Source organism: Taudactylus pleione, unplaced genomic scaffold, assembly GCF_031769625.1.
Source record: "Taudactylus pleione unplaced genomic scaffold, aTauple2 ptg001573l, whole genome shotgun sequence".
Taxonomy (NCBI): Eukaryota; Metazoa; Chordata; class Amphibia; order Anura; family Myobatrachidae; genus Taudactylus; species Taudactylus pleione.
In genome coordinates this window covers 3,231,131-3,256,874 of record NW_028285970.1, presented here as the reverse complement: position 1 = coordinate 3,256,874, position 25,744 = coordinate 3,231,131, and the positions used below count along the sequence as shown (strand labels likewise).

The following is a 25,744-nucleotide window of genomic DNA, read 5'->3' as shown; positions in this document are numbered from 1 at the left end:
AGGTTCCCAGTAAGCCTTAAATCTACATAATGTTTGATATATGATCATCTTTTTCTTACAAGATATCACTCATGACTAAGCTGGGCTGCATCCAACATATGACTAAGGTGCAATACAGTAATTATCTAATTTTTTACTTCTGTAACTTTAGTTTCTTATTTTGCTATTTGTGTTAGCTAGTTACCCATGTATACAGTCATAACAATAATGTGGGGGCTGTTTCACCATAGCCTAGTGCAGTAAAACTCTTATACAACATTTCGGTTCACCTCATAAGCTACAGGAACAACACTTTGATAAAATGTTCTGAATCTGTAATAAACCAGAAAACTGGGAGACAATTTAACTTTGACATGACCTTATCATGTATTAACATTTGTTACATCTCCCTCTATAGTAACCTGATGATCAACCATCATCCATTTTATAACAGTTCTACATTTCCTCTAGCTTTTTCTTGTTTATAAAGCCATTTTACAGATTGCTCTTTAATACGCCATCGGTTTAAGTGGTACTACTTGTTTTCCCTCTCTCCCAATTACATGGTTTTGCTTGTTAGCTTTAATACTTTATGTTGCCGTCATTGAGTTTACTCCGGAAAAGTGTGTCATTGACTTTTATTGTGATACTTCCAAGGCTCTGCTGGAGGAGCCTACAGCACATAGCTTTGTGAAGGGTAAATAAGGCTATGTTTTGTACTACACTATTATTGCATGATTTAGGCAATTAGGTAGTGATGCAAAAAGAGCACACAGAGAACACACAGAGGAAGTAACTCTTACAAGAGTTCAAATTAGTCGGAACCAAGTGAAGAGAAAACTGACCTAGATTCTATGATAAGTGGGTAACAGGTGCTAAACTACAAACTTTACCCTGTATATGATGCTGCACTACCAAAACTAGAGTCTAAGCACAAGAGATATACAAAATTAAAGCACAATACCAATTTTGAAAGTGATAATGTAATGGTACTATACAGCTTAATGACTTAAGGACTGATTCAGCAGAGGACAGCTGCTAACATGGTAGCAGCTGTGATAGCACTAATATGGTAATACAGCAGGAGGCTTCATGCCTGCTGCATGCATTACTGATCTGAGCTGCATCCTAGGACGCAGCATCGTATCATCTGCGATACCATTGGCCGGCTGAGTGACCCATGGGGTTACGCAAGCTGGCCGCCGCAGATGCACAAAAAAGGCCTGTAAGTCTCTGTCAGCTGACGGAGATCCTTGCCTCTTCACTCCCCCCCAACGGTGGCGGCACTGCTCAGTTATGTTAACGGAGGACAATGCCGCTCTGTCTTCAGCCAGAAATGGCAGAAGACTGTCAATTACTGACAGTCTGCTGCTGGACTGCGTGCGGGATCGTAGACACGTACTGCACTTGCACAGTATGAGTTCTACGCATGCACAGATTCCTGATAATTGGAAATCTGTCATCAACAGTGCATGCTACTGAATCAGGCCCTAAGATTGCAGCGTTTGATGATTTGGAATGGCCACATGTGGTGCTATTTGGGTTTATAATACAATTCCATGATAATGACAATACTCAGCAGTGCTGGATCATAATTTTGCTGCACCTGTTAAACAGGAGCCTGACATCACTAGTTGGGGTGTGGTGGAACCCTTTATTCTCCTCTATACAATGCCCAGTTTGTGGCTTGTTGTTTGTCATCACTAACCTTTTTACATCATGACATTGCCCATGTCATATAAAGCACTGTAGTCACATACATAATCCTAAAAGTGGAAAAGTCAAAAAATCCCAAAAGATCAGCACACATCCCTTGCAGCAGTGACGAACACATGGATGTGCAGGAGAGACATATACAGAGGCAGCTGAGACATGTTGCGAGCTTCGGTGCTAGTTGTGGCCAATGCCAAGCATGAAGACTTGGCTAAACACACTTTATAAAGTATTCCTTGCAAACATGGGCGCACACAAAAAGTTGTCTAAATCTTCTCCATTGAAAGTTTACATTGGGCAGGGCATAGCGTGTTAGGGATGGACAGGCATAAAAATATAGACATATGTGCACTACTAATATATTATTCATGTATTATAAACCTTTATCAATGGGTTATCAATGGGTTGGATTATTTCTATTTGTTCATATTCTACTGATGGAATGCTCTGGAGCTTGGGACCAGATAATGCCGATGGTATACAAAGAGGTTTAGGGATACAAAACTGTAAATAAGTGAAAGTTTTGCACATTCTTTTTAAACATATACAATATGTAAGGGTACAAAGTGCCTATGGGACATTTGCCTTATTTATATGGCCTCACAAGAGTTCCGCAGCACCTTACAAAGTACATATACAAATAATTTGACAAGAGACTTACAGTACAATACAATATAGGACAAGGACATGGATAGTATACATTGCTACATAAGTGACCATAACACCTAGATATGCAACAGAGCATAAGCAACCAAGTGTTAGGTGCCCTGGTGGGGGGTAAGAAGTAGATGAAAGTAAAGTAAGGAGAAGTTATAAACAGTATAACAGTAATTGTGCTCGATAAGGAACATTTCAGTCCGCACCTGGACAAGGAAATGTGTTACTTTACAGATTTGTCCATATACATCTATCCTCCGTGCGCTACAAGCTGCATTACACATGAGCGCTGTGCGGCTCAGTAGCGCTGAGTGTCTTTTTGTGCAACTTTTTTCCTCACAGTACATCTTATTTGCAAAGTGACGCGAATAGTAGGCACAAACAGCTTCTGTATATATACAGTATGTATATATATATATATATATCTTGTATAGAAATGGCGGCACTGGAAGTCTTTCAGTGTATCCACTGGTCACCACGGAGACCAGACACTGATTGGAACCAATTGCTCCTTAGTGGCAGCAATTGATAAAAGGTCTTTATTGCCCTGAAACGTTGGAATTAAACTAATTTGGATATACTGACAGACTTCCAGTGCTGCCGTTACTTTCTACACAAGCTGCATTCATCTTTGCGGAGGGCACGGGAGCATCTTGCTTATGTTAAAGGGAGTGCCGGACCACTAGTGCCAGAATATACAGTGCGTATATGTGTGTATATATATATATATATATATATACATTTACATCTCTTCCACATAATGAAGAAAGCAAACATGAAGGTGTGTGTGTGTGTGTGTGTGTGTGTGTGTGTGTGTGTGTGTGTGTGTGTGTGTACTTTTCATCTATCGTCTTTCATTCTGACTCCCATCACCTTTGTCTTACCTTGCAGCCTTCGCAAGTGATGACACCGTAGTGGATTCCTGAAGATTTATCTCCACAAATTTTGCATGGTATCACTTCAATTTGTGCTGAAAAAAAGAGAACGACAGCTCAGCTGACATAGCATTTTTATTTAGCTTCTTCTATTTTGGGTCAATGACTAAAACATCATTTTGAGGTTATTAAAAGGAAACAAAATGTAACACTGAGTATTTTCAAGTAAAAATAAGAGATCTTAGATTTAAGCTTCTCTACAAATACATAATTTAATAGCAATATCCAATATTTGCCTGCTCTAAAACCCAGCACAAACATTTCCCTAATCCCTCTGCAGTTAAAATAAACATTTTAAAGCAACTTGATTTGTATTTTATATTAATATTTCACTTTTTTTGTCTGATGTTTATATTACTAAAGTGGTTTACTCTGTAATTTACTTGTTTGTTAAAATAACAGCAATTGAAGAAAACAAATGTTTAAACAAACAGTGCTTAATATAATGCAATTACTGTCATATTCAGCTGCAGTGTATTATCCTGCGAGATGCTTACAATCAAGAGGGATTATGTAAAAATGAACAATGTAATGATGTACTACACAATTGTGTCTCACTACAACCGTCTATAATTTTATTCCTGAACTGCACAGGACATGAATACTTAAACGTATTGACTTGTGTTTTTACCTGAGCGGCATTTATCCTATGTGTCAAAGAAGGACAATTGGAGGGGTGTGTAACTGAAAACGCCTGTTATTAATTGTACAAGCAAGGTGAAGAGAAGCTATTGCTTTCCTAGAATCCTCTTGAATTACTGTAACTGAAACTCGGTTGGCTATTGGACTTCACTGGTAAAGGAAAAACCTGAGCAGAACCAATGAGAGCGCACAGTCTTTTTAATAACACATAGAGTGCCTGAACCTGATCACAAAGTGGAGATGCCAGAGGGCATCTAGGTTAGACTTAGATATCACTTTAGGACAACTCTACCCATTCTAACCAAAGCTTTTCTAAACTAATACTTCCACTCCACAATAAATTCTGGCTACAACTGATATGTTCTTCAAAATATATCAGTTTGTATCTGCAAAAACTGTATGTTCTGCAGCAGACAGAAAAGCAATTCCTCTGAAGAAGTATTACCACTGATCTTAGAAAGCAAAAGTCATCTATACATGTTAATTGTTGTGCAAGGTACAACATATCATCAGCTCGTCGAAGTTACTACTAGAAGTATGGCAAAATCTTTTTCGCAGAGTTCCTTTCTATTCAAAGTTTAATGACTTTATAAAAAAATTTAAAATAATATGTAACTCCTCCACCACCTGCATTTGTTTCCTGGTGTACATTATAATAATAATTTATTTTGTGCATTAGTGGTGTTTTCTTTGAGTTTTTGTATAAATACAGAATAATAATACAAGAATAAAATAGGAGATATCTCTTAGTCTACCTAGGTGAACCATCGGGTTTTGCACTGTGTCCAGATTATAATTTCATGCGTTTGGTACCTTTAATGAGGGCACAGTCAGATACATGTTTCAGTACAATGCGATTTTCTGACCTGGAACCAATGGCATTCTAAAGTGATGGCCTACTCAGTCAGCATATCATAAAGTCAATGGGATATGCTATACCCCTCTGAAATAAAAGCCATTATGCAATCTGAATGCTGCATGCAAAGCTTTGACAGCAGATTGACCTTTGCATATCGGGGTAACATCATCCCCAATTCACTTTCATTGTACAGAGACTAAATTTAACAGAATTTAAGAATGCTGCAGCTTCTTGGAAGAAGTAGATATTTTAAAATTCCTATCTGACACTGCGGTTTATGTACTAAACCTTGAAGAGAGATTAAGTGGACGGAGATAAAGTACCAACCAGTCAGCTCCCAGCTGTCATTTTTCAAACACAGCCTGTAACATGGCAGTTAAATGCTGATCGGTGGCACTTTGGGGTCTATTTACTAAGCCTTAGATGGAGATAAAGTGAACAGAGATAAAGTACCAGCTAACCAGCTCCTAACTATCATTTTTCAAACACAGCCTGTGACATGCCAGTTAGGAGCTGATTGGCTGGGACTTTATCTCTGTTCACTTTATCTCCATCCAAGGCCTAGTAAATAGACCCCTTTATCTCCATCCACTTTATCTCTCTCCAATGCTTAGTACATAGACCCCACTGGGAGACTAAGAGCTCCTCTTCTCTGAAACTCTTGGACTGATTTAGGGATAGTTGGTAATACAGCCGCAGCAGCTCTCTCAATAACAGTTGCGGGAATATGTAAATGCTGATCTCAGTCTTCCCTTTGTGCTGCATGATGCGATGGAGTGAGCGAGTGGTGAGACTCTCACTTTCAGGCTGCGTGGTCTGTGCTCCCAGCATGGACACGCCCCACTTCCGAGTGCGCAGTGGGAGTACAGGGCAGTGCCGCCACTGGACCCCATACCTTAAAAGAAATGTGCACCAAGTTTTTTTTCCCTCTTAACATTTCAAGTGGTAGAAATTTGATTAAATAAGGAATTGATCTGATGCTAGATGCCGGGATAAAGTTAACAGACAATTCATATTTAGGGCTTCAGTAATTCTCAGGGGAATAAAAACATTTGGATTAATACTATTAAGGTTACAAATGTTTAAAGAGAAAATGTAACTCTTTAAAGCACTGGACCTTTATGGCCTGGTAATAAGCTTATTTATTTTAGTCCTTTCTGTTTACTTATTAAAATGGCATTCTAATAATGGTGTAATAACTTCATTAATTCCTTACTATCTATAAACTTAATGATGAATTAAAGTATACTTTTATTGATCAGTGGTATTATTACATTATTATATTATACATAGCTTATGTTACAGTATGGCCATAAGAGCCATGTGTCTACATATGTAGTGTAATGATGCAAGAAATGTGATACGGTGGATGTATGTCATAGTGATGACAAAGACATGCAAATTAATTGTGAATCTTTTACTGTCTTACACATCAGAAAATGTTCTGATTCTGTTCCTTTCGAGCGTACTTAGTCTCTATCACTAGGCAGGAAGAGCAGCTGCCAAGATAACAAGTCCACATGTACTGCCAGGAGGGACATGGTCATATTGTGCTAGGGGCCTCCATTGCATGTTAATCTTTCATGCCAAAAGCAGAATAAAGAGCAATCCACCACTCAAGGGAGGCAGGTAGCAAAGGGAAGAACACATCATGCCTGACTAGGCATAATCCTTACAATGGTCTCTGAAGGAAATTTATAACATTTTTGTCAATATAACTACAGCACACTGAATGTAATAATACAAGGCAACTTGAGCTTTAAGCTACAAAAAAAAATCTCATAATTTTCATTGTTGGTAAGACCCATCTTCTATCATAAAATAAATATATGCTATAGTAATCAACAAGAACTTGAGTTACCAACCTCAGCAGGAATGTAAGCAAAACAAATAAACACACGCACACACACACACACACACACACACACACACACACACACACACACACACACACACACACACACAACCATACACACACACACACATACATACACACACAAACACACACACACACATACACACACATACTCACACACATACACACACACACACACATACACACACACACACACATACACACACACACATACACACACACACACATACACACACACACACACACACACACCAATCAGAGTTTTAAGATTAAACATTTAGCATTTTTCAAATTTGACCAAAAATGTGATTACTTAGATTTAACACAAAATAGATATTAATATATGTTTTAACATTGGTTGGAAAGAAATAACTTGACCAGAGTTTTTCTGCATAGAACTGTATGTTTGTTCTGCTGATACTGCACTCTTTCCCTAAAGAGATTAGGATTCTAATCCCAAATATTATACTGCACAGCCTATCTTATATTTGAGCTCATCAGATCCAGCATTCTGCATGTAATCTCCAGCAGTATTACCTAGTGTTTATATAAGCTGCTGCTGCTGTCTGAGCAATGATGACTGAGCTCTGTCAATACACCTGGATAAAAAGAAATGACATGCTTACATGATATAGCAGTAATGTATTTATAGCAGCATGTGCCCCAAGGTGGGACATTAAAAGTTAAAATAAAAAAAAGTTTAATAGAATTATTAAAAACTTTAATGAAAGAGAAATTGCTATGTTCTTAATGAATTGGTCAAACTAGCAACATACGTATTATTAATGCAATGTTATTTTGTTCTCTATATAAACTAGAAACATTTTATGTGCACTGGTAAATGGTATTGACAGTGCCACATGTTATTGAGAGTTGTGATATTAGACAAGTAATAATTGGAAACTCAGAAAACAATGGACAGGATTTTGTATTGCTCTTGGTCAGATGCATCCAGAGCTGTTTAGAGATCTGTGGCACTGATGTAATGACATGTGGCACCAACATTATAGCTAGTTCAAAAGTCAGTGTCTGTGTCATACACTGGTGCACTGCGTCATATGTAGGTTTGACTGGTAAAGGAAAAACAAAATACAGTTTATAAGAGACAGATGCCAGAGGATCCAGGTACAAAACAGACAATGAGATAGGCAAAGGGTAACCAGAACAGACAGCCAAACAAGAGCTGAGATTGTGAATCTAAAGTGCATAATCAATTGAGAACTAAGATTTGGAATCATAAATGCATACTCAGATGAGCCAGAAGTCTTGGGCAGAGAAAGCAAACAAACACTATCTCTAACAAACAAACTAAAATTAATGTGGATGACACAGTAGCAGATTACAGGTAACAAAATCAAGAACATGACATAATTCTCACTAGTGATGATTATGTTTTAAACTCGCTGCAAGTTAAAAGATGTTTTGGAGGCATTCATCATGCCTCATTAAGAAAAGTATCACTTCCGAAATTGTGATCTTTTCCTTATGTAGCTGAGGTAAGGTATCCATAAGGATTTCCTCACTGCTGCTCTATTACCCGCTGTGTCTCAGCTCCTCCCCCCGCTTTCTCCGGTGTCCCATTTGTCCGATCCACCTCCCCCCCGCAGGTGTCACCTGACTTTGTAAAAAATAAGTGATGATGAATAGGCCCCATATAGTCCTATTCATGAATATAAATTATAAATGTAGAAACAGCAGTTTCCGTATGTTCTTAGTATTGGATCCAATTAGCATTGCTGCACAGCATAGTCCCAATTTAGCCCACTGTCCCCATACACTACTAGTAGGGGACCTACAGCCATGGCCAAAAGTTTTGAGAATGAAACAAGTATTGGTTTTCACAAAGTTTTCTGCTTCAGTGTTTTTAGACCTTTTTGTCAGATGTTTCTATGGTATACTGAAGTAAAATTACAAGCATTTCATAAGTGTTAAAGGCTTTTATTGACAATTACATTAAGTTTTTGCAAAGAGTCAATATTTGCAGTGTTGGCCCTTCTTTTTTAAGACCTCTGCAATTCACCCTGACATGCTGTCAATAAACTTCTGGGCCACATATTGAATGATGGCCGCCCATTCTTGTCTAATCAAGGCTTGGAGTTTGTCAGAATTTGTGGGTTTTTGTTTGTCCACCTGCCTCTTGAGGATTTACTACAAGTTCTCAGTAGGATTAAGGTCTGGGAAGTTTTGTGACCCTGGACCCAATAGTTTGATGTTTTGTTCCCCGAGCCACTTAGTTATCACTTTTGCCTTATGGTAAGGTGCTCCATCTTGCTTGAAAAGGCATTATTTGTCACCAAACTGTTCTTGGATGGTTGGGAGAAGTTGCTTTTGGAGGATGTTTTTGTACCATTATTTATTCATGGCTGTGTTCTTAGGCAAAATTGTGAGTGAGCCCACTCACTTGGCTGAGAAGCAACCCCACCCATGAATGGTCTCAGGATGCTTTACTGTTGTAATTGTCAATAAAAACCTTTGACACTTATGAAATGCTTGTAATTTTACTTCAGTACACCATAGTAACATCTGACAAAAAGGTCTAAAAACACTGAAGCCGCAAACTTTGTGAAAACCAATACTTGTGTCATTCTCAAAACTTTTGGCCATGGCTGTACATTCATCTTAAGGTGTCAGTAGTTCCCAGAACCCCAATGCTTCCTTTGGGAAGGAGGTCAGGTTACAAAAAGGGATTCCTCTGACCTCTCCGTGCTCATGTGTGAACTAATTTAATGTATGCAATGTAACAAGTTAAACGCTGCAATATAAGATTTTGCCACTACCAATTAGGATTGAAAAGAGCCGTGGTATGACTGCTTTCGAATCTGTCCCTGTACCAGAGCAATACTGAATTGCTCCGATTGTTGTAGTTAGGCATCCAACACTACAACTTGAGGCAGTTGTGATACCTAATTAATGGGGGCTTGGTGATGACTATGCCCTATAGAGATATATCTGACATATGTCTGACATCAAAATTATTAGCTGACCATCAGTGTCCTCAACATAGGAAAAATCTTGTGGTAATAAAGCGCTACTAAAAAACTGTCTATGGATCTATGGAACTTCACTAGGGTACCTACCAAGGTAGCATTACATACACAAGGAGACTGGCAAAGGTGAATTACAGATTATTATTATTATTATTACTATTATTCATCATCATTATCATCAATAGTATAGAGCTCCAGCATACTATGCAGGGATTTACATAGAATGTTAGTCATTCATTAGTTTTTGCCCCTGTGGATCTTACAATAACAATTCTGTACCACACAGACACACATTAAAATTAATCTGGAGAAAACCCTACAAACACATCACATAAATGTATGTTACCAATAACAGTCCAAATATATATAAACTTTAACAGTCCAAAATAATAAAAAGAGATAATTGATTTTTGGACTGCTGACAAATTTAAATTATAACCATATAAAACACAGATGTATATTCAGACAGATTCAGGGATAAGAACAAAACTATAAAACCCATACAGTGCAGGCATAGTTTACACAATAGGAACTGAAGCTGAAGGTCATACAAGATCAGCCAGGTATAGGGAGCAGAAGGCCAGCCAACAGAGAAGTCACAGCATGGAGAAGGGTGTGCACTAGAAGCGTATTCAAAATGATCCTGGAGCTATGAATGCTTATTATAGGGCACACGTGTGACCACAGGTAAATTATCAAAAATTATCAAAAATAGATTTTTCAAACATACTCTTGATAACACAAAAAGAATGTTGAAAATAACAAATCGTAAGACGTATTTCCCATATACAGATCAGAATGGTATAATTTACAAATTCTTTCATCAATTTTACACTGTAAATAGTTGGTTACTGTTACTAGGTCTTACTCTTGATATTATCTGCAGTATAACAAAATACATAGATTTACGGATAATAGGATGATGACACTAGTGACAGGGCTAGTTGCAGCATCGCACTAAATTACAGTAAAAGTAAACTGATCCACTCATCTTCTAAACTAGGTAGTTTGGAAGATACATTCTTAGTGCATTCTTGTTCATTTTCTGAAATATACCTTCCCCACATCAATCCTGACACTATTTATAGAATAAAAGTTAAAATTCGGAATTCTATATTTGTTTTAAGCAAACTATTTTTTTGCAACTGAAAATATCAGCCTGCCCAGCATTTATAAAGTAGATTGTTGCATAAAAGCTAAAGCCACAAGAGAAGCAATTACTTCAGTGTGTAGAAGCAGAGCCTCAAGACCACATGGGGATACATGTATCCAGGTGCAGATTTGTTATCATCAGTATGGGGACAATATTATTTATTTTCATTATTATGGTTGCAATATTATTTATTATCAATTAGGTATCATAATACATTATTAACTACAATATGGGTCCACTTGTTAATAACTTCAATAAGGAACACAACTGTTTAATAACTTCAATAAGGGGGCACAATTATAAAAATAATTAAAGGTGCACTATTAGTCAATAAAATAAAAGGGCCTTTTTATTCAATAAAAGAGGGGGCACTATTTCTATATATCTGTTTTAATGGTACCCTGGTACCCATAGTCCAGGGGTACCAGGATGGGTCAAATGCTATTTAGCATTAGACGGGCCCGACATCACCTAAAGGACCAGGAACAATGTGAAATAATATGCTTAATTTTGGGAGGGTTTTCTATTTTGAAACATTCTTTTTTTTAATTTTAAGTTAGTTAAAACTATCTGCTGTTAGAGCTATCTCATCTGTCTCATCTGGCTCTTTAAACTGCAGTTTATTATACCTTGTGGTTACCATTCTTTACATGTTAAAAATCAGGATGGTGATGTAGACGTTGGAAAATGGCATTTTTGCTGCAATTTTTATTAGTTTTGCTTTATTAAAATTCTGTGGTTTGTTGCCCCCCTCCAAAACATGACAAAAGCTAAATTTACCACTTGATTTCATACACAATGACATGCGTGGTCCTTGAAATTGCTCACAACAGGAGAAAACATATACTGTACATAGAGACTCTTCAGGAAACGCAATCACTTATCTAAAGAAGAACAAAGATGAAGTATTGGACAAATTACAGGACACGTTTCAGTGAAATCCACTCATATTTCAAAGTGACAATGGAGGTGAATTTAGAGGACATTAAATGGAGAACTTTTTATAATAACATGACATAGAGCATCAAAAGTTGGGTCTGTATACACCAATGCCAAGTTAGATGGAGGAAAAGGATGAACAAAACCCTGACTGAAATTATCAGATGCTTGCTAACAGTTTGGAATAGCTGAAAAATACTGACTTTTGTTGAAAGCATAAGGGTAGATGGGGTGACCTTTGTAGACCTATGTATAGAGGAGAAACACTGAACAGAAGACCAATAAAAATGAGTGAGTTCAGTGTAGCATCAGACTGACATTGATGGGGTGCCAGAGAAAAAGGCCTGCTTCTGAGTCAGACGTTGCAGCCTCCACATGTGCATCCTTTGCAGGCATTGCTTCTGCGAGTTTATGCAAATTGTGCTACAAACCCTTCCCTGACATCTGCATGTGCAAGGACTGACACGCCCACTTTGACCATCATTAGAAACTCAAATACCACTTGGTGTGTCTTTAGATGTAACCTTCGGTGGAACCACTGAAAACTTTTACCAGCCCTATGCTATAATACAATTCTATATAATTAGCGAGAAAGTGTGTGTGTGTGTCTGTCTGTCTGTCTGTCCTTTATGAATGGCCAGAATTTTGTACCTAGCCCACTAAATTTGGCATGGTGGTTTAGTTTGACAAGGATTAGGTTTTTGGCCAGGGGCGTCAGAAAGAATTTATGTTGGAGGGCAACATTAAAATCATTCCAGTACCCGCCCCCACCTCTGCCCTACTCCCTCTCTCTTACTTGATTGACGGGCGTGGATGGTCAGAGGCTGTGCTCTATAGCAATAGGCTGCATGTCCCCTGCACCGCACAGAGGAGAAGGTGTAATGTGCATTGTTTTAACTTAATGACCGCACCTTACATCTCCCCTTCCATGTGGTGCAGAAGCCATACAGCCTATTGCTATAAAACACAGCCCCAGACCATCTGCGGCCGCCGCTCCTTTGAAATATTTAGGGGGGACGATGGACCTCTTGCACCCCCTCCCTGTTCTGATGCCAATGTTTTTGGCTATGTTTTAGGTTCGTCAGGACATAGTGCCCACCAAGTAGACTGTGAAGTCTCTGATTTGAAATTTTGGTTTAAGCAAGTTTGCTCAGGATGTCTTCCAGTGCTTAAAACTGCCCTGATCTGAAGGCACAGGCTGATATTTACCCGTGGGGGGCAGGCAGAGCTCCAACAGAAGAGCAGTGAGTCAGAGGATCAACTGTCACACTGCACTTGCACTGACAGTTACTCATTTCCTCCAAGCACATTTTTCATATACCTTGCTCTCCTATGTTGTTCTACTGTACAATGTAAAAAATGAAGGCTGCAGATATACTTCTAGGTCCATTCTTCAACCCGGGCAAAACCGGGTATCCCAGCTAGTACAGAATAAGAAGAAACAATACTATTTGTATTTATTTGTGCGCTACAAGTCGAGTTACACATAACGCGAAAGCACTTCTGACTCGGTAGTACTGACTGTATTTTTGTGCAACTTTGTATCTTCAAATGCATCTTATTCACAGAGTGATGTGAATAGAATGCACAAGCAGCTTCTGCTGATTAAAATGATATGCGGCATGCCTATGTTCAGTGTACGACTGCGGGTGTATCCATGCGAAATACTACGTTACAGTGTCAGCAACTGTAAATTACATTAAATAAATGAGAGCAATAATAGCAACAGCAAAAATATCAGAGTAAAATGATTCAGTGTAAACATGGATATAATAGTGTCATGTCGTTTTAAAATATAGTATAAATTCTAGTCATATAAATACTTTAATATGGAGCTGTAATATATATTTTTATTTTTCCCATAACTAGTTAAGATATTGTTTTGTGATGTCTAGTTTAGACATAATTGCCTACTGTCCTGGAGACTCCTAAATTTTGCAAAGTGGCCACGCCGACTCTGTGATGCGAAGATTTACTGTGATTTGTGTCCTTAGGCCCAACCCATGCTGTGCATTGATGCTGTCCAAAAAAGCAGGCAAGTAGGATTTTAAGATATTTATAATCTATGTTAGAGAATGGCATACATACACATACCAACCCTGAACCTGTCCCCTTTGTAAATGCTCCTAAGATAACAGCTTGTCACACACAAAAAAAACAATGTTACAAATATACCTTCATGTGAACATTTCTTGTTTGTATAACAGCTCTTTCATTCAGTGTTCCCCCTTTTATCTCACCGCCTTCATTCCTCCACCCTCATTTATCACCTGTTGTATTATCATTGTCAAATATATATATATATATAAAAGCATATAATCATAGTGTAGCTATCATGTGTTAAAATGCTGCCATAAACAAAAAACAGTATACACAGAGGTTTCTGCCCCTTCTGCCACCAGAGCAATTGAGGCGGTGGGTATGTTGCTGCGTCTAGGAAGGTGCTACCTGAGAAAAGGTTCCCTCCTCACCTCATGGGAGTAATGATCCTTGGTATACCAAAACTATTTTGTAAATTAGTCAGATAAATATTAGCATGTTTAGTTTGTCAAAAACGACAATTGTTCTCTATTATATAACGTCATCCTTGCTATAACACTATGACATGGTGGTCGGTGAGGAAGATGGCGCTAATGCCAGGTGAAAAAAGTGAGTGGTAAAAGCAAGGTACACTTATCCGAAAAAGGTTGATCAATTGGAAGTTTTATTCTCATTGCTCAGGTGTTAGAGCACCCCATAGGAATGTAGAGGATTCCATGAATATGTGGAAAAAAGGGTTGATAAAACCAATGTATTTTAACAAAGTCCTCATAAGGGGACAGAATATTATTCAACTTCTCAGTAAGGAGAGGGGATGTCGATGACTATTGTTATATATATATATATATATATATATATATATATATTCCAATATTGGATTATTTATTGGCCTTGGAAGCACAGTTTATTGATATATATATATATAGATTGAAAAAATTGTATCTTTAAAATATAGCTTGAACAGTTATGTTAATCCTTTTTTGAGATATTCCTTTAAAGGTGGTATTGGTATTCGTACCTCACTTACACTGTGATTGTGTAGAAAACATACATAAAGGAGTCTTTTATCTGCAACTCAATATGATTTTTCAAAGATAATCCTAGAAAAGTTTCCTTTAAAAGTGTGGTACCATACTTACAATGGGAGTGAACACACCCCACTTGTTGTGAGTATAGGTACCTTGCTTTTACCACTCACTTTTTTCACCTGACATTAGCGCCATCTACCTCACCGACCACCATTTCTACATAGTCACCCTTGGATCATTTTTGGGATAGATCCTTAGGTGCTGGCCGAGAGGCAGCTTTGTCTTTTTTTAGTGAAGCACCACTGTTTTTTTCCCTTAACTCCAGTTTTGTACACTTGCTATAACACTAGTTATGGCCTTTATGAACTGTAGAAAAACACTCAGACCAGTCCTTACCCTTTTTCATGGACACAGAACTCCTCTATGACCTCTAATATATGCACATTTACTAATATGGTGCATATTATCCCATATTTCTGAGCCTACCTGGAATAACGGTGAACGGTGATAATATCACAATATGTCCCATCTGTGCTTAGTGAATTTATCCTACCAAGCCAGAGCTCCCAATAGAAGTAAATGCCAATCAGAATTTTTGCCATGTGACGTTTGTGTACAGTGATGAAAAAGACTTAATAGGATTCAGATTGACTTTTCTACCTGCTCTGACGGTACACATTGAGTCACTGTGATCATCTGATGTTAAGTGAAAAAATATTAGGCACTTCTAAACACTTGTCCCATATGTTAATCCACAATAAACCTTATGACTACTTTAAAGTAAGAATCATTATTAAACCAGTGTATAAGGTTACAAAATATAAATGGACCATCTATATGTCTTCGATAATAGCTTTGTCCATCTATTACATTACACTAACTGAAGTATAAAACCTAACTTCTAACTATACACTCTGTAATGTTACTAATCTGTTAGTAAGATATGACATTTATTCAGGTAACAACATCAAACTCCTGCAGCAGTGGCCGGATTTGTCAATGAGAGCACAAAGACAAGATAATCTGTACCATAACATTATATACATTGATAAGTAACATAAAACAACAGTTGCTACAACACTTGCACTCACCAATAATGTCAGATTTCAGCCTGCGATAGTTCTCGCACATTTTGTGATGGTGATAACCTGAAAGGGAACTCTATTCCCTTAACCACGCAATCTACACAATGCTATTTCTCTAAGAGTCTATTAGACTGCATTAATGAGATTAAAGGAAAGGGATGTTAAAGACAAGACTGTTCCATTCCATTACGTAAGGATGAGTGACAGCAGAGGTAAAGGGAAATCATAGGATTATTTCTCCAGGTAAAGATCCTGAGTCTCCTTCTATTCACTTTCAATTTTGCAATAATGATTTAAAAAGAAAAAAAATACTATTACTGATAACAATAGTATTCATATAAATCCTTAAAGACACAATTGTAAAGATAAATAGGTGCATTTCCTACATCTTAAAGGCAAACATTTCTTATATAGGATTTGGAAACAGTTAAACACTGTATTACATTTATGTTCAACCTGACTAACATACAGGGATATCTGTTTTCCAAAGCAAACACTGTGCAAAATTCCTTGTTTCATTTTATGGTTATTTCAATACTTGGTTTTACAGCTATACAAGTCATCCAGTTCTAGGACACATAGAATACATGCATATTCATTCTACAATACCTTGGCTTACACTGTTTCATTGTTACCCAGGGTTGGACTGGCCCACAGGGGTACAGGGGAAACCACTTGCTCTATTGTCGGGTTCCAGACTGTGCACTGGAATTCTACATTGTTATTAGAGGGTCAGTTACATGGTCTCTAATGTCTATCCAAGCCTATAAAGGGGCTGGTCTCATTCCCTGTGATAACTGACCATACCCAAAAGCATGGGCCCCTACCACTTCATTACCCTGGTGGGCCTTTCATGCTCCATTCTGACACTGTTGTTACCCATCAAGTTTATATATAAAATTGCAAGTGGTAAATTCAATCTCTTATCACCTCAAGTAGATAATTATAATGATTATAACAATAACCATGTCAGATATTCCAGTTATTAGGATAGGTAAAAGAAATAGTAAAAATTATATTTTCTGCACAAAGAATTTATATTTTATATATTGTAACAGGTTGCAAAAGTAATGGTTTTGTGAGAAGTAGGCATTAGTAGCTTAGCATTTTTCCTTTTACTGGTGCTACAGTACTTAAATTTGAAAAAGGCACACCATATGATGAAATAGTCTGCTTGATGTATAAATAACAGGGTACTTGACATGTTCCTGTAGATCAGATGTGTCAGACTTTGAGAATGAAAGTTTAGCCCACTGGACACTCCCTTCCGCTTATTTTAATAGTATGTATACCAGTGGTTCCCAAACTTTTTTGAATCATGGCGCCCTGGAGTATCAGCAATGTTTTCACGGCTCCCCTAGCCAAAAGTTTATTATTGAGAAATTCAGAAAAAAATGTAGTAAAATAGTAAAGTGAAGTAAATTGTAATTACTTATCATCCTTAGGTTTAGTTATGTGGTGGTGGACAGGTTTGCGCTTCTGTTTGCCCACATATTTACATTACATTGACCATAAATAATTTAATTTGGTGCCAGATCACTAACCTGGGACACCCCTGCAAGTGTCCCGAGGCACTCCAGGGTGCCACGGAGCACAGTTTGGGAACCACTAGTGTATACAATTATAGCTGTTATGCTAAGGATTGTGTTAGTGTACTGTAACCTGTAATAGATTGTATATATTATTATTAAATGTTGCCAGATAGGTGACCCACACTGCTATTGCAATGTTATTTTTCACTGTAGGAGATGTGTCCAATCTGGGTCAGACGTGGTGACTATGATAAGGTAAAGTCTATGGTAGGTTCCAGGGCCAACCCAGGTGAAGAGCATAGGCATATTTATAATGGGTGCAGGGTGTGAGGTGCACACCCTGCACACATAGTATACTTACCTTGTGCCAGCAAACGGGTCCCTCCTCCTCCAGGGGAAGATGGAGCTGCACAGTGAAAGCAAAGACTCTGCCACTGTGCCAAAGCCTTTGGTCTCTTGTGCATATGCACCATCTTTTCAAATATTACTAAGAAGAAGGCACCTCGGAGGAGAAGGGACCAACTTGTGGGCACAAAGTAAGATGTGGGGCTTGGGGGGGTTGCTGCCCAGAAGAGGGAGACTGCTGCACGCGAGCCTCCTCAGGTGTTAATATGACCCTGGTGAAATGAGTCTCTGTAAGATTAGGATGATTTGAGATAACCTGGTCAGCTTATCATAAGGTTAGGGTTTTGGTTGCACCAGATGCAAGCCTATGTTGATCGGGCACAAAGAAGTCACACAGTGGCAAAGTGCAGTAACATACTGACCCGGACTTTACTACTTTGAGAACCCGCCAAAATCAGGAAAACATTGAGGTTAGTCCATATTATGGGGCTAAACTAGTGAAGTGCAATAAGAACACTGGTGAGAGATAGGAGAGGAGGTCATTTGCAGAGTGATGAGTCCCCTGGTATTGTCTCATTTATGTTACTGTTTTGTGTTTTGTGTTTTATACACAAGAAGGAAGCGTCTTTCATAAAATATTTTCATAGGTTATTTATTGAAGTACTGTGATGACCAAGGGAGACAATTAAGGTCTGACCAACAGGCAGACCAGTTAGCTGGTAAGGGCAAAATATCTAAACATCATTCCAGTATCATCACATCATTTTCCATACAATTAGAAGCTATAAAACATTTTGGCAATCATAAACATAGTAATATGTATTACCTTTTCTAGAGGTTTTGGGAAGCTGCATGTCACCAAGTGCAAATATTGCGAGTAACGCACTGTAATAATATGCACAGTGCGTTACTCGCAATATTTGCATGAGGCACATCAACCCTTTCTCCTTATATTCAAGAGCTGTAAAATATTAAAATTAAAACACAAGCTGCATAGCACGTTCATGGTGTCTTATAAAGTTAGTGGAAAATTGACATAATTAGGCAATGCTTAAATATGCCTTTGTTTGAGTGCATTAATGTTGTGCATGTTAAATTTTAAAGTGAAAATTAATTAGTATCATCATCACCATCAGCTAAATTTATGGTCTTGCATATAAATAAGCACTTGGACAACAGTGTCATACTCCCTTGGTGTAATAAAAATGTGTATCATTCACACAGAACATAAAAGGATTAAACATACCAATTACTGTGTAAAAAAAACAAGACTGACAGGAAAAGGATTGTATGGAGTCTTATTGCTAAACACTATTTGGTTTGTAATATTAACATGTTCTCATACACTATAGCTTCAGTCTCTCCAAACAACTCCTCCTGGCGCACGGGTCCTGGTCTTTTTCTCCCAAAATGTACATCTTATTCATACAAATAAAACAACTCAAACTAACAAAAATACTTAGCTAGACTGCACTGATCAATCTGTGTGCGAATGAGTCTGAATCTGTTTATGAAGTGCTATCATGCAGTCGATGCGGCTTTTTCTCACTCCAAGTTCCTTTGTGCTTTATCTGCGACTTTGTGGTTAAAGTCACAGCCCAGCATCTCTAGTACACTGAGTGGTGTTTCACTGCATCTGCAATGCGAATAAGACGCAAAATTGAAAGAAAAAATTGCTACGCTACACCGCTTGTTGCTAAGTCACACTCCGTATGGTGTATTGAGGCTAGGTGTGTGAGCACACTTCAGCATATTGCTCATATAAAAGATTTAGGGGTCTATGTACTAAGTAGTGATAAGAGACAGAGTGAAAAGTGATAAGTAAGTGATAAGGTGCCAGCCAATCAGCTCCCAACTGCCATCTCACAGGCTGTGTTTGAAAAATGACAGTTGGGAGCTGATTGGCTGGCACCTTATCACAGACTTATCACTTTTCACTCTGTCTCCTATCACTGCTTAGTACATAGACCCTTGAATCATGTAGACTTAGTAAGCCTATGGATGTTGCCTTTCTTAATCTCACAATTAGTATACTGTATTACAACAAAAAAAGCCTGCAAATGGAGATCAGTGAATATTCAATGTATTCTACACTTTATTGCAGAATGTTGCATGTTTCAAAGGCAGAATTTCACCTTAAATGTTCCCAGTCCTCCCCCAAAACCACCAGAAGGTTGTATAAATTGACCACAAATATCCCAGATCTATAGACTTCGAACTCCCAAATACAGTGTGGAATAGTTTTCTGCAGACTGGCAAAGCAAAAGTGGAAATCAAGAAAAATATCATAGGAACTTTGCAACTCTGCGAAACGGCTCGTTCCACCATGAAATTCAATTTGCCTAATATTTTTATATGCTCCTGTTTCATCTCTAAAAAACTGCATAATTCTGCTAGTCTCTCTATGTATGTAATTCCCAGCATCTATTGTTATCCTGCATGCATGTATTGTCAATAAATGAGATTGGATAAAAAATAGATGTTTGGCAGAAATTAACATGAAAATTAGATATAACAATTAAACCATTGCAACCAGTTGAAAAAGTTATGTGCATTATCAACATATAGAAAGAGAGAAATCTAGTCTCCATTGCTATTGCTTTCTGACTAGTGCAATGTATTTTCATGGCCTGCTCATAGGCAAAATTAAGAAGAAAATTTCAAATAAAGCATCAGAGTAGTTTGTTAATAATTTATTGTGCCTGCTGTTAACAGGAACTAGATAGTGAAACTGAAGTGAAGAGAACTGTACAGGCTTCATATATATTTTAAGCACAGAGCACTCTCACCAAAGTAAAATGCAGAAGATGGATTTGGTGGGATGCATACTTCAATATGTGAAGTTGTTAACAAAAGTGAGATGCCACAATAAATAACGCCTTTATGGATGACGTGTAACCCTTTCACCTCTGAAGGACTCGGTAATGCATTGCACGTAAATCCATGGCATGGCAAAAGATGTCCTGCCACTACATGCTTTATAAATGTGTTCCTGTTCCTTTGTTACAATCCTCTCTTTTAGTAATTTTTTAATTCAGAATTCTCATATTTATAATCATATGCTGATATTTTTTATTCTGTAATGGTCTCTATGATTACACTGGATTATGTAAATGTAAAGCCAAATGGAGCTAACTGTAAATGTCCAAGCATTGCGTGATTTTGGTTTGTCAACATGCTTCAATTTGACCAACTATTATGGGTATCATCATATATAAAAAACGTATCTGATAGGCAGTGCGTAAGATACCTATCGGATCAGACATTGTTTGACTTTTAACTGCAAGAGTCTATAGTTTATTTCCAGTCTGGTTATTTGGTTTTTGATCCTGAACACATGTGGCCAAAGTGCTGACTATTGTGTTTTGTCTGTGTTCATGCTGAACAACCAGATTACTGTGTTATTATGCTGTCTATTCACTAGAGTATTTAGAAGCTATCTCAGCCCAATAAATAAATAAATAAACAATATTCCACAAATTTACATAGCCAGACATTGGGGTCTATTTACTAAACCTTGGATGGAGATAAAGTAAATAGAGATAAAGTACCAGCCAACCAGTTCCTGTCATTTTGCAAACACAGCCTGTGATTGGCTGGTACTTTATCTCCGTTCACTTTATCTCCATCCAAGGCTTAGTAAATAGACCCCATAATCTTGCATCATATGTGACACCATTTATATTTAGCCACCATGTAGGTCTTATAGAACGTCAGCATCTCACAATTCAGAAAACATCTATGCATTAAAATCATACATAAACAGACTACACATTAAACTACAAAGTTCATTTTTGTTTTCTAAAATAAATTAATATTTTCAATGTGTTAGAAAGTCAACAGAATAATATGGAGCAGAAGACATGTTTTGGAATTCTCCAAAAAGACGTGGGCCACTCGCAATGCGGTCGCCCTGCCAGCGGACGATATTTTGTACCGTATATAACAGTTATGCCTTTTCAATGTTCAATTTTAGATGTGCATGTAGCATGCACACTGCAAGCAAAAAAAAGGTGAAAATGATTAAAACAAATGTTAAAAATATTTTCAAAACCCTTATAAGACTGAGTACTCACACTGTACCTTTAATATTTGATGCTAAGCAGGAGAGCACATATAAAATATCCTTGGTTTTGGTGCGCCTTTGAAGACTGGCTTTTTAAAAAAAAGAAAGCTGCACACTATTTAGCCCTTTTACTCTACTTTTCTTCTGTGCTTTGTAGATCATACCATTGCACAGACTTCCAACCCTTTAGAATGACAGCCGTTTTTCATAAGCGTACACTGCACAGGGAAGAAAAGAGGTTGGTGTCAGAGAATAAAAAAGACTAAGGTCCTTTGGCCTGATGTTCATGTTACCCAAAATAACAGTGGATAACAGAGGAGGAAGCTCAAATATTGTTTGAGGTGGGCAAAGTGTATTCACTGCTTTTATGCTTTCTGTGGCTTCATATCTTTCATTTGTGTGGTTTTATAACTAAAATCACTTTTTTTAAAGTAGGAAAAACTGTAGGAGAGCAAAGTACTATTTTAAAAGCTTGTGCTAGCATACATCCATCCTGTGTTATACATTCATCTGAACGATTTGTGTTATTGAAAGAATATGTCAACTTTAATGCCCTTGATGACCTTTGTTGGTGATCTTATATTTCAGGTCATTATACAATATACTATATATATAATATAAGAATCCCACATTATGCAACATTTTATAATCACTTATAATTGCAAAATATCAATCTATATTAATATCATTAATAGATAGTAAATATATAATAGATCATTGGTAATTGGTTAAAGATAAATGATTGTATTCTAATAACAAATATGATAAATAAATCACATCTAGATTGATTGGAAGGAAGTGATCTGCAGCCTCTTATTGGGGAAACCAAATGAACCAATTGTTGGTGTTCGCTGCCTTAAAGGGATAAAGAGGGATTCTGAACCACTTTGAGAGTCCAAATAGAAAAGTTCCTTTTGGTGCAGGTTCTAGCAATTGAGGAGTCAACACCACTTCAATGAAATACATTTTTAGGTTTAATGAAAATTCATCAATCTAATCTCACAAAACAATGGATATGAATTGTTTTGTGACATCAGATTTATGCATCTCCATTTGTGATGAATTTTCAATGTAGTGGTATCGACTCCTTAATTGGTAGAACCTGCACAAAAGGGAACTTTTCTGTTTGGACATTTAGAATGATGCCATTTGAGTCATTTGTTTGGGGAAATATTGAAGGGTAATTCCTCTTTTCACCATTTTTGTAAGACCTCCTGCTCTGTATTCTCTCTAACTTGAATTATGGGGTCCCACCCATGTACATCTTCCTGTACAGTGTTGGAATCACTGATGAATTCAGATGAAGGTCCCAATTCCCATGTACACTGTAGTACAACCTTTCCCAGCCCTCTCTCTTGCTTTATCCTCACGCAGCTGTAAGCCACCAATGCAACTAGATTATGACATCCCAGTGCAATAACATTTGGAGCTGGAACTTTGCTAGTGGGCAAAATCTTTTTTTTCTTTATCAGGGACTGAAAAATTGCATGAGAAGATGATCTCAGGGTTGGGACCCAGAAATGAATTTAGAGATTGGGGCTGGGAACTAACCTTTAAAGGGAACATAAAGCCTTGATTGGTATATTCTGCCAATAGCCAGCATAATACTGAACATTAAAACTGTTTAAACTATACATATCCAGTGTTCTATATTTTATATTATTTTTCTGAAAACAAACACTGAGGAAGTAGTGAAAGTTTCTTCTCCATGCATTCTATCAGAGAAAGAATAGAATGAATAAAAGGGAGATGTAATGGTAATGGAAAAGTTCTGAACAGAATGTGTATTAAAGTTGCATGTCCATTTATTTAACTTTACATTTGCATTTTGCATTAATAATGGATTCCTACCATGGATGTACTGTAAGTATGCAGAGTACAACCTGACCATGAAAAATCTGTTAATTGCATGGCAATAATATTGTCTATTGATACTTTTATTAATTTTTTTCTTTACCCTTTGTGTTAGATTTATACAAATTAATGACAAGAACATAACTCACTTACTTGTCCCAAAAAAGTGGGGCTATAAGCGTTTTAGGTGCAAAATAGTGTCCTTAATATGAAACATTTTGTGTTTTGAGTACAATTTAAAGGATTGGTCAAAATTTGATTAGTGATGAAATAACTGAATATAGATTTGATAAAAACACTTGTATTAAAATGTTTAATTAAAAATGACTCTTGCTAAAATATTGTACAATAATGTTCGCTCTCATTTTGCAATTAATAGTGAAAAGTCACTTACAGTATAACTCCAGACACTTCTACACCTCATCAAGCTAAACTTTTAATTGACGATTTGTAACGACTAACGGGAAAATAATAGCTCCTTAAATACCATCAAGAGAAGAGCAAATTAACTTAACATAGAACAATGAATAGGTAATTACAAAATGTCAATTCTTGTTTACTTAATGGACTCCAGGCAGAAAATAAAGTGAAGTGTATTTAAAATAGAACATGGTATTGTGATGTTTAGATACAGTTACAAAAAAAAAATACTGTTAAGAATGTTATGCACAATGCATTCCTGACTGATGTCAGAGAGATACAATGGATATAGATTTTAGAAGTCAACAATGTTAAAGATTTGTCTCCCATTATATTATTATTATTGTTTAATTATATGGTGCTACCAATTTCTACAGCACTATACAGAGAATTTGTCATTCATATCAGTCCTTACCTCATTGGGGCTTAGTCTAAATACCCTAACATACCAGTGTTAATTTTCCCAGAATGCAATTAACAGTATCATTTTGGAGTTTGGTAGGTAACCAGAGCACCTGGATAAAACCCATGCAAACACATAGAACATACAAACTACACACAAATTGGCCATGTTCAGGAACTACACTTATTAACACTATTAGGCAGGATGCATCTCAATAATGCTTTGTACCTGGCCAAAAAAGAGGATAACATGAGAACAGCTCATGTACACTTGTGTGACACCTTTCTTCAACCATATGCACCACATTACTTATAAGCCCCCAGCTGATAATGATAAAGACACTTTAAACAGCTTTCTTGCACATAGACAATGCACTTGTAAACTAGCTATAATTATTATAACTTTGCTGTATCCAACTTTGTAGTTACTGGTTAATAACAAATATAGAAAAAAATGTTGTGAGCGAAAGTCTGCACCTTATTTGTACACCCCTGATGTGCCAGTAATATTTTTTATGTTTAATTTGCACTTCTGTGAGTGTTATGTTTTTATGTTTAATTGTGCATATGTCATTTAGACCACTTATACGTATTTGAATGATTTGTACTTACATTATTTATTATTGTGTTTCATTTGTATGCATATGATCTGTATGCTGTGGTGCTGAGGAACTTGTTGGGCCTTACAAATAAAGGGGTTGTGTATGGATTGCCGATGGTCGCATGCCGCTGGTCAGAATATCGACAGCGGCATCCCAACAGTCAGAATCCCAACACCCATAGGTAATTATGCTAGCACTTACCCTGACCCCTACCCTAACCCTTCCTCCCGATGCCTAAACCTAACCTCCCCCCTAGTGCCTAAGCCTAACCTGCCCCTCCCCGCACCCTAAACCTAACACTCCCTCCCCAGTGCCTAACCCCTACCCTCCCCCTAATGCATAACCCTAACCCCGCACCCTAACCCTCCCCTAATTGCCGATACTTACCTCCAAGATGCCTATCCACCCCCACCCTGCACCCTACACCTAACCCTCCCTCCCCAGTGCCTAACCCTCGCCCTAGTGCCTAACCCTAACCCTGCACCCTATCCCACCCTTAACTGCCGATACTTACCTCCGAGATGCCGGCAGTCGGGATACTGGTGCCGGGATCTCGACGCTGTCGGGATTTCAGCACCGGTATTTAGACCATCGGCATCCCGCACGCCGGGGTGCCGACTACATCCCCAA

The 25,744-nt window shown here is 37.5% G+C and overlaps 1 protein-coding gene across 1 annotated transcript in view; it reads right to left on the bottom strand.

Moving 5' to 3' along the window:
- The window catches only part of RORB (RAR related orphan receptor B), a 168,410-nt gene that overhangs the window by 73,450 nt on the left and 69,216 nt on the right, over window positions 1–25,744 (bottom strand). The window contains exon 2 of the mRNA XM_088464081.1: window positions 3,234–3,340. Coding sequence (XP_088320207.1) covers window positions 3,234–3,340 — 107 coding nt within the window. The remainder of the gene's footprint in view (window positions 1–3,233; window positions 3,341–25,744) is intronic.